General features: G+C 38.1%; 1 protein-coding gene across 3 annotated transcripts in view; it reads right to left on the bottom strand.

The window, feature by feature from the left end:
• Tbc1d8b (TBC1 domain family member 8B) overlaps nt 1-12,724 on the bottom strand; it is an 81,604-nt gene extending 68,880 nt beyond the window's left edge. For 2 of the 3 annotated variants that reach the window (XM_036175240.1, XM_036175241.1), the window contains exon 1: nt 12,410-12,689. In XM_036175240.1, the coding sequence (XP_036031133.1) occupies nt 12,410-12,539 (130 nt within the window). In that variant the 5' untranslated portion in view covers nt 12,540-12,689. Of the gene's footprint in view, nt 1-12,409 lie in introns of all 3 variants that reach the window. The other variant, XM_036175239.1, reaches the window with a different exon arrangement.
• Between the last annotated feature and the right edge of the window lie 1,838 nt (nt 12,725-14,562).

The raw sequence follows: 14,562 nt of genomic DNA, 5'->3' as shown, positions 1-14,562 counted from the left end.
CTCATCTCCAAAACAAGCCCACGTCAATATCAAATAAGGTCTGGACATAATAGACCATTATATTATAGACTCCATGAATCTTTTGATTGTTTTTTTTTTCTTTCAGTATCCATGGCCTTGTGCATGCTAGGCAAGCACCTCTACCACTAAGCAACATCTCCAGTTAACCCCTGTGGTTCTTTTAATACAGTCTAAGATGGCTAGCTGTTTTGGATACCACATCATTATTAAATTATGCTTGTGATAAAAATACACTGATTCTTTTTATAAATGTAAGCACTGACCTAGGTATTATTTGTACAGTAGAAATAATTTAAATATATATATTAATGTTTACATTTACCCATTTTAATTTTATATCATTGATTTCTTTGTTCAAAAATTAAATCTTTTTAAATAACCTTTAAAATTTTGATATTATAATATATCATTTCTCCCTTCCCTTTCCTCCCTCCAACTCCTCCCATGTTCATCCCCTTGCTCTCTTTCAATTTCATGGCCTCTTCTTAATGTTGTTGTTACTGTTACGGTTGTTGTTATGTATGTATATAATGCATAATTACAACCTGTTTAGTCTGTAAAATGTCATTTGTATGTATGTTTTTTAGGGCTAACCATTTGGTATAGATAACCAATTGGTGTGCTCTTCCCTAGGAAAGACTGTTTCTCCTACTCTCAGCCTTCTTTAATTGCCAGTAGTTCTTTGAGTATGGTTGAGGCTATGGTCTTTCCCCATCCATTTTGGCACGTCTGCAGTTGCTGTCCTTGTTCAGCTCATGTTTAGGCAGTCATGTTGGTGAGACTTCATGGGTGTAGCTTCTGACATTTCTAGGAGACACAAACTCCCTGCTCCTCTGGCTTTTACAATCTTCTCACCCCTTCTTCCATAGTGATCCCTGCGCAGGAGGTTGTTATAGATGTTGTTAGGTGCAGGAGTTGTGTTATAGATGCATCAATGGACTGGGCTCCATACTCTGCAGTTTGACTGGTTCTATATCATTGCTTTTACCTGAGCACTCCAATTTGTCCAGATCTTTCTAAATTTTGATTAGTTTTTTATCTTCCATGATAATGGTTCTCAATCCAACCTACAAATTTGAGTCGTTTAGAAGAGTTTTAAAACTTAAGTTTTGAAAACACTGAAGCCCAGGGATTATTATTTAATTGATCTTTCATAAGGTTGTTATTATTCTTTTTACTTTTATTACAAAGTTTTCAAACACTAAAAATAAAATATAACAGAACTTCTCTATATCCATAATCTAGTTCCAATAATTATCAACACTTTTATTTATTCTTCCCTCCAGAAATATTTTAAATTAAATCCAAGTCATCAATTTCTCCACAAGCACACAAATATCATTTAGTTGCTGTTCCTCAGTCAAATATAACAGGCAGCCAGTGTTAAGAACACAGGTCTGGGCTGGTGAGATGGCTCAGTAGATTAGTGTATTTACTGACAAACTTAGATATCTGACTTTAATCTCTGAGACACATGTTAAAGAACAGAACTGACTTGCACTTGTCCTCTCCCCCCCCCCAATACCACAGTAAACAAATAAAATCTAATAAAAAGTACATAGATCAATGACATTAATTGTCCCTTCCAATTTACAGATATTTGCAAATTTGAAATGAATGTCTTTTTTCTGTATTGGATCAATGATTATGATAAGCAAGGAATTATAAAGGGTTGAATGCTAAAGGAAAAGGCCACTGACACAGCTATAGTTTAAAGATAGTGCTTGTCTGGAGGGCTCCAGTTGCAAATCACCCTCTCGAGGGATGGAAGGATCTTTCTATTGGCACTTAGAGGGGACACGATCTGGTGTTGGTGTGAGCCTAGGGTTCTGTTTATGTCTTTCCTCAGGACAATGAGGTTCCTCTTTGGATTCCTGAGTGCTGTATGCACCCTGTGGCTGCTGCTGAAGCCCAACATGGTAGGGACCTATTAGGCCTTCGTAAAAAACTCTCTCCTTCTGATGCCAATGGGGATTGATAGCCCAATATGGTCAGCTTTGGCAAGCATTAACGTAAGCCTAGAAACTGTAGCCATGTGGTTGGATTCTCCAGAAGGTAATGTATGGTAACTGTTCTTTCAAGTATGTTTGAGAACATGTCATCCAGACACCTTGGAGCTTAAGGATAACCCTGAAGGTCACTGACTTCCATTAGTTAACAGTAGCATGCCAGCTAAGCGTTTTCATTTTCACAATCCTATGCAAGCTGGAGTAGTACCTACTCTTCAGGAGTGGCTCTGTGTAACATGTATTGGCCTCCTAAAATTCATTTAGCCCCCTTTGAAGATACCTTAAAATTTATGAGCCTGAATGTAGCCATTATGAGACTATTAGTTCTGCTCCTTGTGAGCTGCCTGTTTTTTCTTTATGGTTCTTAGTTGTTCTTTTGCAGAGCTGCCAGCTTGTGAGCAGCCTGTTTTTTCTTTATGGTTCTTAGTTGTTCTTCTGCAGAGCTGCCAGGTTAAGTCATGCAGGGATCAAGAAAAATGGGCCTTGGCGGTTTGTGTTCCTGGAGTTGTATCTATGCCAGTGGATGCCCACACGCTCCAGAAGAGAATTTGACATCGCTGCTGCTGTTGTTGCTGTGATAGCAGTGGTGGCCACTGCTGCTACTGTTTCTGGGATTACCATTTTATAATTGGTTACTACAGCTAGCACAGTGGAGACCCTGGCAGCAAAAGTAGCTACAACAGTTAATCTTTCATTCTATTGGGCATGATAAATTTAATTCAATAGTTACATACATTTCAATTGGCTTTGAAAATTATAAATTTATAAACTCAAGTTCCATTTGCTTTTGGGATACCAATTACAAGGACTCCAATTTGCAGTAAGGCTTGTTAAGGAAGGGAATGGCTCACTTACCTTTAGCCTACTGACTAAGGGTGGGTTAGGACTTCTGTTGATCTTTTCTGTGTCAAACACACAGATTACAAGCCCAGCGCCACTTTGAGATCTTTGGCAGCAGTTAACTCTGCAGCTCACACACTATTGAACCTGTATGGTAATGAGTATTCAGAGACAGGTAATGCCTGGGGGATGTTCACCAACCTAAGACAGAGCGCCTGTGTGGCCTTGGCAGGCGTCACCATGACAGTTAAGGTGAACTGCTGACATCACATGAAACCTAAGTCAGAAGCTCATTTTTTAGTAAAATGGGGGGACCTGTGGGGCCCTGGCCAAAATTTGGGAAACTGTTGCCTTGCTTGCTGACCTTGACCTTGATATCCTCCCTATGATAATTCCCTGCCAGGTTCCACCCACCTGAATGCTTAAGGGAAGCTCCTTGTCTGTGTATCCAACATATTGGGCATTATTAGCTTAGATGCAAGATTGTAAAACATTGGTAGTGAACTTCTGCCCTCCAGGGTTCTCCCATTGTGCTGTAAGCCTGTATTTAAGACCTCCTCCCTCCTTCAATAAACAGCATTCAGCATTAAAAAAAAAAAAAAGAAATTCTGTCCCCCAAAAAAAGAAAAGAAAAAGAAATAAATATTCAACTTCAAAAAAAGAAAGAAAGATCACTCATGCAAAATAAATAAAGATAGTGCTTGTGATGGCTAATACTGGCTGTCAACCTGACACATGTAGGAAGGAGGAACATCAATTGAGGAATTGCCTCCATCAAATTAGCCTGTAGGAACATCTTGGGGGGGCATTTTCTTGATTGCTAATTGATGTAGGAGTACCCAGCCCACTGTGGGCAGTACTATCCCTAGGAAGGTTGACCTGGACTGTATAAGAAAGGTAAAAGTCTGGGAGCAAGCCAGTAAGCAGTGTTTCTCCCTGGTTTCTCCCTCAAGCTTCTGCTTTGGGTTTCTGCCTTGGCCTCTCCAGATGATGGACTGTAAACTATAAGATGAAATAAACCCTTTTCCTCCTCAAGTTGTTTTTGGTCAGAGTGTTTTATCATAGCAAACCATGATATGTTCATCACCAATATGCTAGTTTAGTACACAAACTACTGTGTTCCATTTATTGGCAAGCAGCTCTGTTTATAAAGTAGATTGAAGGCACTGTGTAAGACAACACTGCTCTATCTGCAAAAAATAATGTAAATGAACTTTCTAATTAACAATAAGATTCATTTCTAGTCTATGTAAAATGTTTGGTTATAAATTTTGTCTATAGTAATAATTGCTGTAACCTGACAGCTGATTCTTTAATCATAAGTTGCCATGCTTACAAAGTCTGTCCAGTACACCTTTACTGAATCTTTTATAATGTCAACCTCATTAAATGTTAATGAGAAAACTAATTAGTAAACTGCCAATGCACTTAGTAAAAAAATATATTCAAATACAAGAAAAGTGTTTTCAACAGAGGTTGTACATTTTCCTGATTCTATTCTTTTGCTACCAGATTTAAATCCTCCAAACAGAACTATGAGTGCTTATTTTAGAATAACCCAATAGCCACATGGCATTTTGAAAGCTGCCAATTTTACATGAAGAGCTTTGGAAAACAGTTAATAAAAAATAATTCTTTTTTAGGTTGTGTTTTTCATCCTTGAACATTTTAAAAGACATATACTTGAAAACTAGAAATTTGTACATGCACACACATTTCTTTCTCTAACTGAAATCTTTACTCATTAAAAGAAAAAAAACCATTTTGTTGATGCAGGATCTTGCCACAAAGCCCAGAATGGCCTCAAAAATCACAAATTCTCCTGTCTAGGTCTCAAAGTGATAGGATTATAAGTGTATGCCACCATGCCCAGTTAGAGCTTAGAACTGTTTTATGAAAGCAACTGCTGTCACATACAGAAGTTTATAATGTCTTATGGGGGTTAAAAGGAGTTGATATTTGGTTAATTAAACCTAGCTACATTTCTCAACATTAAACTATAGGTAGCCGGGCGGTGGTGGCGCATGCCTTTAATTCCAGCACTCGGGAGGCAGAGGCAGGCGGATCTCTGTGAGTTCGAGGCCAGCCTGGTCTACAAAGTGAGTTCCAGGAAAGGCGCAAAGCTACACAGAGAAACCCTGTCTCGAAAAACAAAACAAAACAAAACAAAAAAGGAAAATAGGATGATTCTTAGCATCTTTGTTCATAAACCAAACTATTTAAGACTCATATGTCAATATATTAAAAGACTTATCTTCAGAAATTTAAATAAAATACAACACCAAAATTCCTAGGAGTAAAGCAGAAAGCATGATAGCAAATGAATAAAAGTATAATATGGGGAGGCGCTTGGACCTGCCTAGGCTCAGTGTGCTAGACTCTGCTGACTCCCCATGGGAGACCTTGATTTGGGGGATAAGGGGATAAGGGGTAGCTTGGGAGGGAGGGCTGGGGGGTGGGAAGAGGGAGGAGGGAGGAGGTGGGATCCGTGGTTGGTATATAGAGTGAGTAGAAAATTTCTTAATAAAGAAAAATGACAAAAATAAAAAATAAAAAGCATAATACAATATTTGTTTATATAAACTAACCAGAGCACTATTTTGGTTCATTTAAAATATGAAGAAAACAAAGATAATAAAACCCAGATGTTATTATCCATTGATTTAAAGCTGTACTCTTTTACCCTATATAAGGAAGAAAAAAAACCCCAATAACCCGCACTTCAAATTGAAAGCTCATCAGAGACCCTTTAGGGGTATCAATTTTTATGTCTCTTTAATTCACTTTTTCAGATTTTCCTCTGGTATAGATGAAATTATTCTTCTTCAACAACCTTTATATAGTTACGAACAGTATCATATCTTGAGTCTCATGCTTTCAATTCCAAATAAATGTTTCTAGAATATTTACTGTGTCCCCAAAAGCATTGTGTTTTGCTTTATAACATCATTTCTCCCAGTTAGAATGTCTTTCTCAGTTCTCCCTAGCAAACAGTCTCCCAGATATTGATAGTGCTTATAGACAGATGATTAAAATAAAAATGATTCAAATTGGACTTTGGCAAAAAGCTCCACAGATGCCACACTGGAATTTTGCCACATGTATTTCAGCTATTATTATTAATCACTGATTTTAGGAAAACTTTGTTTCATTTAACAACACTTCTGCTAATCATAAATTATATCAGAGCTTGGTATAGAAAATTGCATTGGCAGTTTCTATTTTGTCTTTGTTCACAGATTAAATAAGTCAACAAATTGAGCTACTGACTATCCCAGTAATAATATATTTGTTTATTTGTTTATCAACTGTTCTAGAAAACTTCAAACTTTGTAGAAACCATGACTATTCTATTAACCAAAATCTATAACAATGACCAGCTACCACCCCCATTTCTCTGTATCTGGTCACAGTAAAATCATTCCAAGAATTATTTCAATTTTTCCTGTTCCCAAATACATGATTGGGTCATATTCTCTAAGTCCCTCCAGTCTCTCTCTGCTCATAGATCAATTTCTAAAATATGAAGCCCTTCCTTGTCTGTCATGATATCTCACTTTATTCTTCATATTATTTATCAGCTCCAGTCATATCACACAGGATCTGGCTAATGACTGCTCTCGGCTAGAATGAGACCCCATGTAAAAAGAATTTTGTTTAATTAGTGCTTTATCTTCAGAACTTAAGACCAGTTCTTGGGGCCTGGAGAGAGAGTTCAGTGGTTAAGAGCACTGGCCATGCTTCCAGAAGACTTGGATTTGATTTCAGCACTCACATGAAGGCTCTCAACTATAACTCTAGTTCCATGGGACCAGATACCTTCTTCTGGCCTCCATAGGCACCACATACTCATGTGGTACACAGGCATACATGTATGCAAAACATCCATAAACATAAAATTTTTAAAAAAACATACAAATCAACTATTGATTTTTAAAAGACACTTAGTAAATGCTTGTTCAGTGAATACACTGTACACCATCACATTTAATATTTTGTATTACCTTTTGTACTTACATAGCAGTGGCAAAAAGATGAAAACAGAAATTTTTCTAACTAAAAGGCAACACAAAACCCATGTCACCACTATTACACCAATGTGGCAAACATCAAATGTTTTTTATTATTTTCAGCTTACTTTATAGTGGGTATAAAGAACTGTGGAGTTCTTCCTGAATTATCCACAAGGAGCATGAGCTTTCAATATTTAAACTGTTATCCCTTCTTCAAGAATTATGTTTTAAAAACACTAAAATTACGTGTATTTTTCAATACCATTCAGCAGTACAAGTAATGCTTAGATCTGTAAAAGTACTATTTGGGAAAGTCTAGGTTTAGGGCAATCATAGATCAAAGGGAACTTAGTCTTGATAAATTATTCTAATGTCTACATTATTCTGATTACAAATAACAGATGCATAATCAGCATCATAACAGTCTCCAGTGATTATCAGTATTTTGCTCTTACACCGTTATTATGTTGGACATATTCGATATTATTACTTCAAATCTATTTCCATATACAACATGAGAAAAGAATTATTAGGAGAAATAGTGGGCAAACAGGGAGGGAGAGGGAGGGAAAGAGGACTGAGACTGGCTTCTTTGGTAACATCTAATATGAAATGCTTATTACAGCTTTCAAAACCCATTTGACCCACACTACAGTGATCTGAGATAGAGAAGACAATGTTATCTTCATTTCAAAGAGGAGCACGCTAAGCCTTTATTTGTAAAAAAATATTATACCTGTAAAGAAATCAAATACATATTAAAAAGTCAAAGAAGGTAAAAGAAGCTGGATTAATGAAGAAAGTGCGATCACTGGATGGTGCATTTGGACAATGTGAAGGCTGGCCAAAAAAATCCCAGAATTTAACATCCAGAGGAGTCTTTCACACTGTGCTCCCCTGCCTGTCTGGAACATCTTAATACCTCTGAAGATACACACACACACACACACACACACACACACACACACACACACACACCATGTGTGTTATATCTATATCTGAATCTTTATGTCTTTAAATGTGAAAGGTCAGGTTGAAGTTTTGAGAAATAAATAAATAATAAAGATGGCTGGTTTGGTCACTTTTTTTTCTTGATGAAAATAAGGATTATTGATTGCCTATCTATAAGTCTCATGCTTTTTTAGGTTTTGGTTGATAGGTGTCTCACCATTTTACTTACCCTCTCTGCCCCTAGGGCCCCTTCCTTTGTGGTATAGACTAGAATATCTGCTCCTGTGCACCTTAGGGTCATGAACCCGAAATCCTTAAGAGTTAAATTAAAGTCATAATTATGTAGATTATGTGCAAAGGGTTTTGGGGGAAAATATAGATTTATATGTTAATAGAAAAGTAATTTTAGTTTAATTTTAAAAGCTAGAAAATTGCCAGGTGGTGGTCTTTAATCCCAGCACTCGGGAGGCAGAGGCAGGTGGATCTCTATGAGTTCAAAGCCAGCCTGGTACAGATCAAGTTCCAGGATAAGTTCCAAAGCTACAGAGAAACCCTGTCTCAAAAAACCAAGCAAATTAATTAATTAATTAATTAATTAATTAATTAATTAATTAAAACCTTGAAAATTGATAACAGTGACTATTCTAATCCTCAAAAACTATAAAGCTGCTTTTTTTTGTTCCAAGAAGTTTTTAAAATTTATTTCTATGTGTATTAGTGTTTTCCGGCATGTATGTCTGTATGTCTGGTGTCTGTTCAGGCCAGAAGAGGGTGTTGGATCTCCTGAAACTGGAGTTATAGACAGTTATAAGCTACTATGTGAGTGCTAGGATTTGAACCTGGTCCTCCGGAGGAGCAGTAACTGCTTTAAACCATTGAGCCATCTCTCTAACCCCATTTTTTATTTGCTTTTACAGGAATCAGATGCTCCAAGGATCAGGCCAGGGGCACAAAATATGATTTTTTCCCTTCTTATTATTTGCCATGTGGGATTTTTTCTTTTTAGTAGGCCAATATGATAATTTACCTTTAGCATGAGCAGGACTTTCCAAGCCTATCATAAAATTGCATGTTTACCCTTTGGGTACCAAACATTTTATCAGATGATTCCTTTGTGAGCATTAAATGCCACAGTATTTTGCTAACACATATGTACAATGAACATTTTCAGAGGTGGACTCTTGAGTTGAGGGTTTTTTAAAAGCTTTTTTTTTTAAAAAGAAAAGCTTTGGGTTTCTGTGACATGGTCATTAAAATGTTCTGTTTATTATATATGTGTTCAAAGTAAATCATTTACAGTGATTTATAAAGTCTAAATATAAAATGAAAAAGTTACTTCAAATATTTTCAAATGAAATGCTTATTTCAAATGTAACCATGTTCTAGTTTATACAGATGCTTCAATTTCAAAGGGACGTTACCAAGATAAAAGAAGGGACAAGGAAAGAGAATATTTTAAATCTTTTGTTTTAATGTTAATTTTCTAGTTTTTCTCTACATGGAATAAAAAAAAAAGGTCTGCTGATAGTAATTATGAATCTAATGTCTAAGAACCTTGCTTACCACTATTCAGGCATGAAAAATTCAAGAGTAAAATTCTCTCAACAAACTACCTAAGACTTCCTGATTGGCAGGTCTTTCTAAGCCTCATTCAGTAGAGTACTTAACAGGATGTAGTCTATGTAGTGGCTCTCATCCGCCAAGCAGAGAAAATTGCTGATTTGTGCTTAATAAGCCAAATATGCATAAATTATTTTAATTATATAAAACAAGGTTCTAAATTTAGCAGCAGTAGTGAAGTCTCTACCTTTATCAACCATGAGAAGGCATGTGAGGCAACTACAGAAATCCAGGATAAAATATTCTCTAAATAAATGAAAAACAACCACCTTAGGTATAACAAAATTTCAAAAAAAAAAAAAATCCCATTCTGCGGTGATCCAGGATAATTAAGGAGGACAAAATTTGATAAATGGTCAGTCAGTAATCTACCAAATTTCCACTAAAAAGTAGCTAAAAATTTTAGAAAAGGGACTTTGTGATTCTAATGTCAAAATTCTCTTGGATAGAACCATCATTATGAAAGAAAACTAAGTCCATGAGGCTTGGTGTGTTGGTGTATGCCTATCATACGAGCACTTGGAAGGTTGAGGAAGGAAAAATAGTGAGTTTGAAGCTGGCCTGAGCTATATAATTAGACCTCTTCCCCAAAATGGAACCAGCTAACTTCACCAAATCCATACTCAAGACATTATATTACTGGGTGATTACTGCCAGTTAGCACATATCAAATAAAACAAATCTTTGTTGTTGCTGTTTTGAGAGAGGGTTTCTCTCTGTAGCCCTGGCTGTCCTGGAACTCAATATGTAGACCAGGTTGGCCTTGAACTCAGAGATCCACCTGCCTCTGCTTCCTGAGTGCTGGGATTAAAAGCCTGTGCCACCACTGCCTGACAAAACAAACCTTAAAGTACAATCATTAACATTTCTTGGTGGTCAGTATCATTTCTCCATTATACAAAACATATAAACTAATCTTATAAAGGGATAGCACATAACACATAAAGTAAACAAAATGGACAAAAGCAAGTTTATGCCAGTATATACTTATGCTCTGATGAAAGCTCATGCTAATGAGTATAGAACAGCAAAGCTCTTGGTTTCACAATTTAACTAAGAGGACAGTTAACTAAACAGCCATGGAAATTAGCATATGCTTTTGCTGTGGACCAAAGGAAACTTTTAAAATAGCTCTTTACTCCTTTTTGAGTTGTTTTGTTTAATTTACATGACTTTTGTGGTGATTTCAGGTATCTTGTCAATCAATGTCACAGGTAAAACAATCATGCAGATACAAATTAACCATAAGTCACGACTTACGTATATGATTGATAGAAATCTTTGTTTACATTTTCAGACAAATGTCCTTGTTTTCTAGCAATTGGGGAACTAATAAAAGGGGTGGGTAGGATAGAGAGAAAAAAATCCACTTACAATTGACCTGCTTTAAGAAATTTTCACTTAAATGAAACTGCCATTTAAATGAAAACTTTTCTGTAAAATACATTGTAATTTTTAAAGATTAAAAAAGTTAAATCCTAGGTTTATCAGCGTAATTTTTGTTCCCATACTGCCTAGAAGTCCTTCTTAGAACTTAGATAGATGAATGTTACTTGTAAAGTTATATATCTCATTGGACATATGAATTCTATCCACATTAGGGGAAGCTTGCATTAACATAAATAAACCTTTGTGACTACTATCTTCCATTTTATACTCTAAACTCCATAAAGTAGGCACCAGTATTTTTTTTTAACTGAAGAGGGAAATCAATGTCACTTAAGCCAAGAATCTTCTTCATTCAACCCTCAGTCACTGGGTCCTAATTATAATTTTCTAGTAAACCAGCTATCTTCCTCCTCTATACTTCTGCCCTCCTCCCTTAATCCAGCACTTTAAAGGCAGAGAACAGAATTATAATTACCAAAAGTCATTGTAGTATCCAGTAAGTAGTGCTTTAAGATTGCATATATGAAAGAATTTGACAAATGTCACCCAACAACTAAGAGATAAGGATAGGATCAAAATTCAGGTTTTGGATTTATGTCTCTTTCCTCTATATCCATTACCTTCCCCAAATTAAGCCTGGTCCACCACTTCAAGGTCCTAATGCCAAGCCTGGAATTAGCATGCAAAACAGCTCTTGCCTCCCCAAGGTCCAAAAGTTTGAAACCCCCTGCCCAAGACAAAGGATCTCAAAATAGCCTTCTCTGCATTCTTCAGACATGGACCAGTTTTGAGTTTTAAAATTAAGAACTGTGGGCAGGTGGGTTGGGAAGGAAGAGTTGAACTTCCTTCTGTTTAATTGGTTTGGTTTACACATCTTTGAAAGAAGAGGCAGTGCCAAACTCACTGGAGAGAAACGTGTGCTTAACAGAAACAGAGATCCCAAGGACTGAAAACTTGGGTATATATAAAGCGAAAGATGCAAAATCGGGAGAGGTGAGTAATTCTGAGGGCAGCTTCTCTACTTCCCCAGCATCAAGCATCCCTACGCCCTGACCCAAATCTCACTTGAAGCCTCTCTCAGGGTGTGATTGGGGCATTTCATTCTCCTTAGGATTCCCACGTCCTCACAATGCCCCCCACCTCCCCACCCCCGCTCACTCACTCCCAGGGTGGTGATTATTTGTATAGGTTTTGAAAAAAGTTAAGTTCACAACCGAGAACCGGCTCCCATTGCCGGTCTTAACGGGACTAGTCAAGCTAGACACTGGCCACCAGCCCCCTCCCCCATAGGAAGGGACCCACCTGGTACTACTGGATTCCTCCTTAGCTGCTCCCACCCCGGGTCCGAGCCAAAGAGCAACTGTTACTCCAGTGCAATACAGTCGGGACTCTGTGCGAGCAGCAGAAAGGTGGTGGCGGGAGCAGAATCCCCAGTCCATTGCCGCCGCGGTTTAGGACGAGGCGGCGGGCGGCGACAAGTAACTGTTTGCCTCGCCACCCTTTAAGTGACAGTGGACACAGCCCTAACTCAGGTGTAGCTGGCCACAACTGTTGGCCGCCGCTTACCTGTAAGTCCCCCTCCGCCTTCTTCCCCGTAGCCTCGACGCCTTTGCAGGACAAAGTACTCGTTGGATCTTTCCATCAGCCACAGCTTCAGCGCATTTTTCAACAGCACTTCCTCAGGCTTCAGCCACATCTTGAAGAACTTTGTGCCGCCCCAGGAGCGGCGACCTATTTGTCCTCCTTACCTCTCCCTTCCCAGCCTGTCTTTAACCCTCTACTTCTCCTCCCACCAAATCTTCCTTCGGCGGCAGCGCCTCCGGAGGTTTTCCACACTTCCCCCAACCCTGCCTTCTCTCCCACGTAGGCAGAGAGAGTGCCAACTCCCTCCCACCGAGCTACCGCCAGACTGGGAAATAGTCCCGCTTCGTCTCCTCTTGGGAGTTGTAGTTTTCTATCGGTTTTCCTGTACCCATTCAACTGTAGCTTGAGACTACATTTCCCGCAATGCACTGGGGTAAGAGTTGGGTGGGTGGGTGGGGGGCGCCTTCAAAGCGGTCCCGCCACCAGTTAAGTAAGTTTTGCCATTGTAAAGTTAAAAATGGTTTTTGCTTCAAATAAACTAACCCTGGGTATGACCGTTCTTTTATAGTGAGCGGACTAATTTGTTGAAAACAAAGTTTCCGGCATTTTTGAGTAATGGCCCATCCAGGAAGCAGTACCTGCAGCCACTTCTGTTTAATTAGCGCCAACTAGGTACTGGGTTGATTTCACAGGTAACCCTCCCAGAAATCATTTGAAGTAGATCCTCCGTTTTTCTCCCTAATACATGGAAAGCGCTAGCAAGTGAAGTGACTTATTCAAGGTCTCACAGTTGTTGCTAAGATTCCTTGTTCAAAATTCTTGCCTAAATTAAATTCTTTGCGGTCATAACAGAAAAATATAAATCTCATACCTTCTTCACACCTTGAAACTCTCCCTTACCCCTCTGTTTATTTACTACCTCTGTTTATTTACTGTTATAAACGATGAAAAATCTCTAGTCCAACTTTTTAGGTATCCAAACTATTTATGAGGGTATTTTCTTTTTCTTAAGCTGTTTGAAGAATAACAAAATTCCTTATAAGGCAGCCTTCATTTCTTGGTATCTTGGCAATGTTGCACAGCTACTTGGACACTTAATATGAAAGAGGTCTGCTGTGAGGAACTATTCGAGGGCTGTTTTTATTTGTTAAACCCTGGAGCTAAAGAATAGATTGAGAGTGAAAACAGACTTAGGAAAGTCCAAACAAAGGGTCCGACAAGTTGGCAAGATATCCAAAGGGAAGATATATGGCCAGCCATGTGGCTAAATCTATGGGATGGGACACACTCAGACTAGCAGTCCTGGAGTCACTGAACTCTGCCTTGAAGGAGGGTGTCCAGGTTAAATCTTCCAAAATGCACGCTGTCCCAGGAAAGTTCTTGTGGATTAAAAAATGTAACAACATGAAAACCCCCAAACAACAGCAGCAACAAAGCCAACCCCCAAAACAGGACAATCTAGGATTCCCTGCTACCAAAAGGCAATAAGTAGTAGAGCATTTCTTCAGAGTATGGAAGAGGCAATCCTAGAGCCTGGACATGATGCTGTTCCTAATGCAAAGTCATCTGAGCTTGAAGGTGTATTAAAGTACATCATTTCTTCTTTTCTTCATAGTACAGGGTCAATAAATGCAGCAAGTGTAGATCCCTCTTGTCTTCCTTCATTTGTACAGTTCTGGCCTTCTTTTAATTTCCATTGTTAGTCAATACCCTTAGTTATAGTGATGGCAAGGAGCATCAGAATCGGATGGTTCCTTTACCTCTACTCTGAACCCAGCCAGGTCTATCCAGATGCTCCATCATAAAATCCAACCCCTTTCAGGTCAGTGCAGAGCATTTAGAGCACTTTTTGCTTTTGTAAACAAACATTTTGCTGATTATATAAAAAGACATTTTTCAAGTTAAATTACGTCTATCATGTAAAAATTTGTGTTGATCATAATCTACTTCAGGTCTTTGCAAATAAGTGTTTCTCTAAAAGCACATTAAAAATAGAATGGCGTTCTATTCGCTGTTCAAGTGTGCATGTTACTGTAAATTACTTTGGGATTACAAACGATCTTGAATATCCTTGCTGGTGTAGTCCTGGCACTTAATGTACAGCATGTCATGTTCATTAATAAGCCTGTGCTTTT

The sequence above is a fragment of the Onychomys torridus genome, chromosome X, assembly GCF_903995425.1.
Source record: "Onychomys torridus chromosome X, mOncTor1.1, whole genome shotgun sequence".
Classification (NCBI taxonomy): Eukaryota; Metazoa; Chordata; class Mammalia; order Rodentia; family Cricetidae; genus Onychomys; species Onychomys torridus.
Note: the sequence above shows the minus strand (reverse complement) of the source record. Positions and strands in the feature narration are given on the sequence as shown.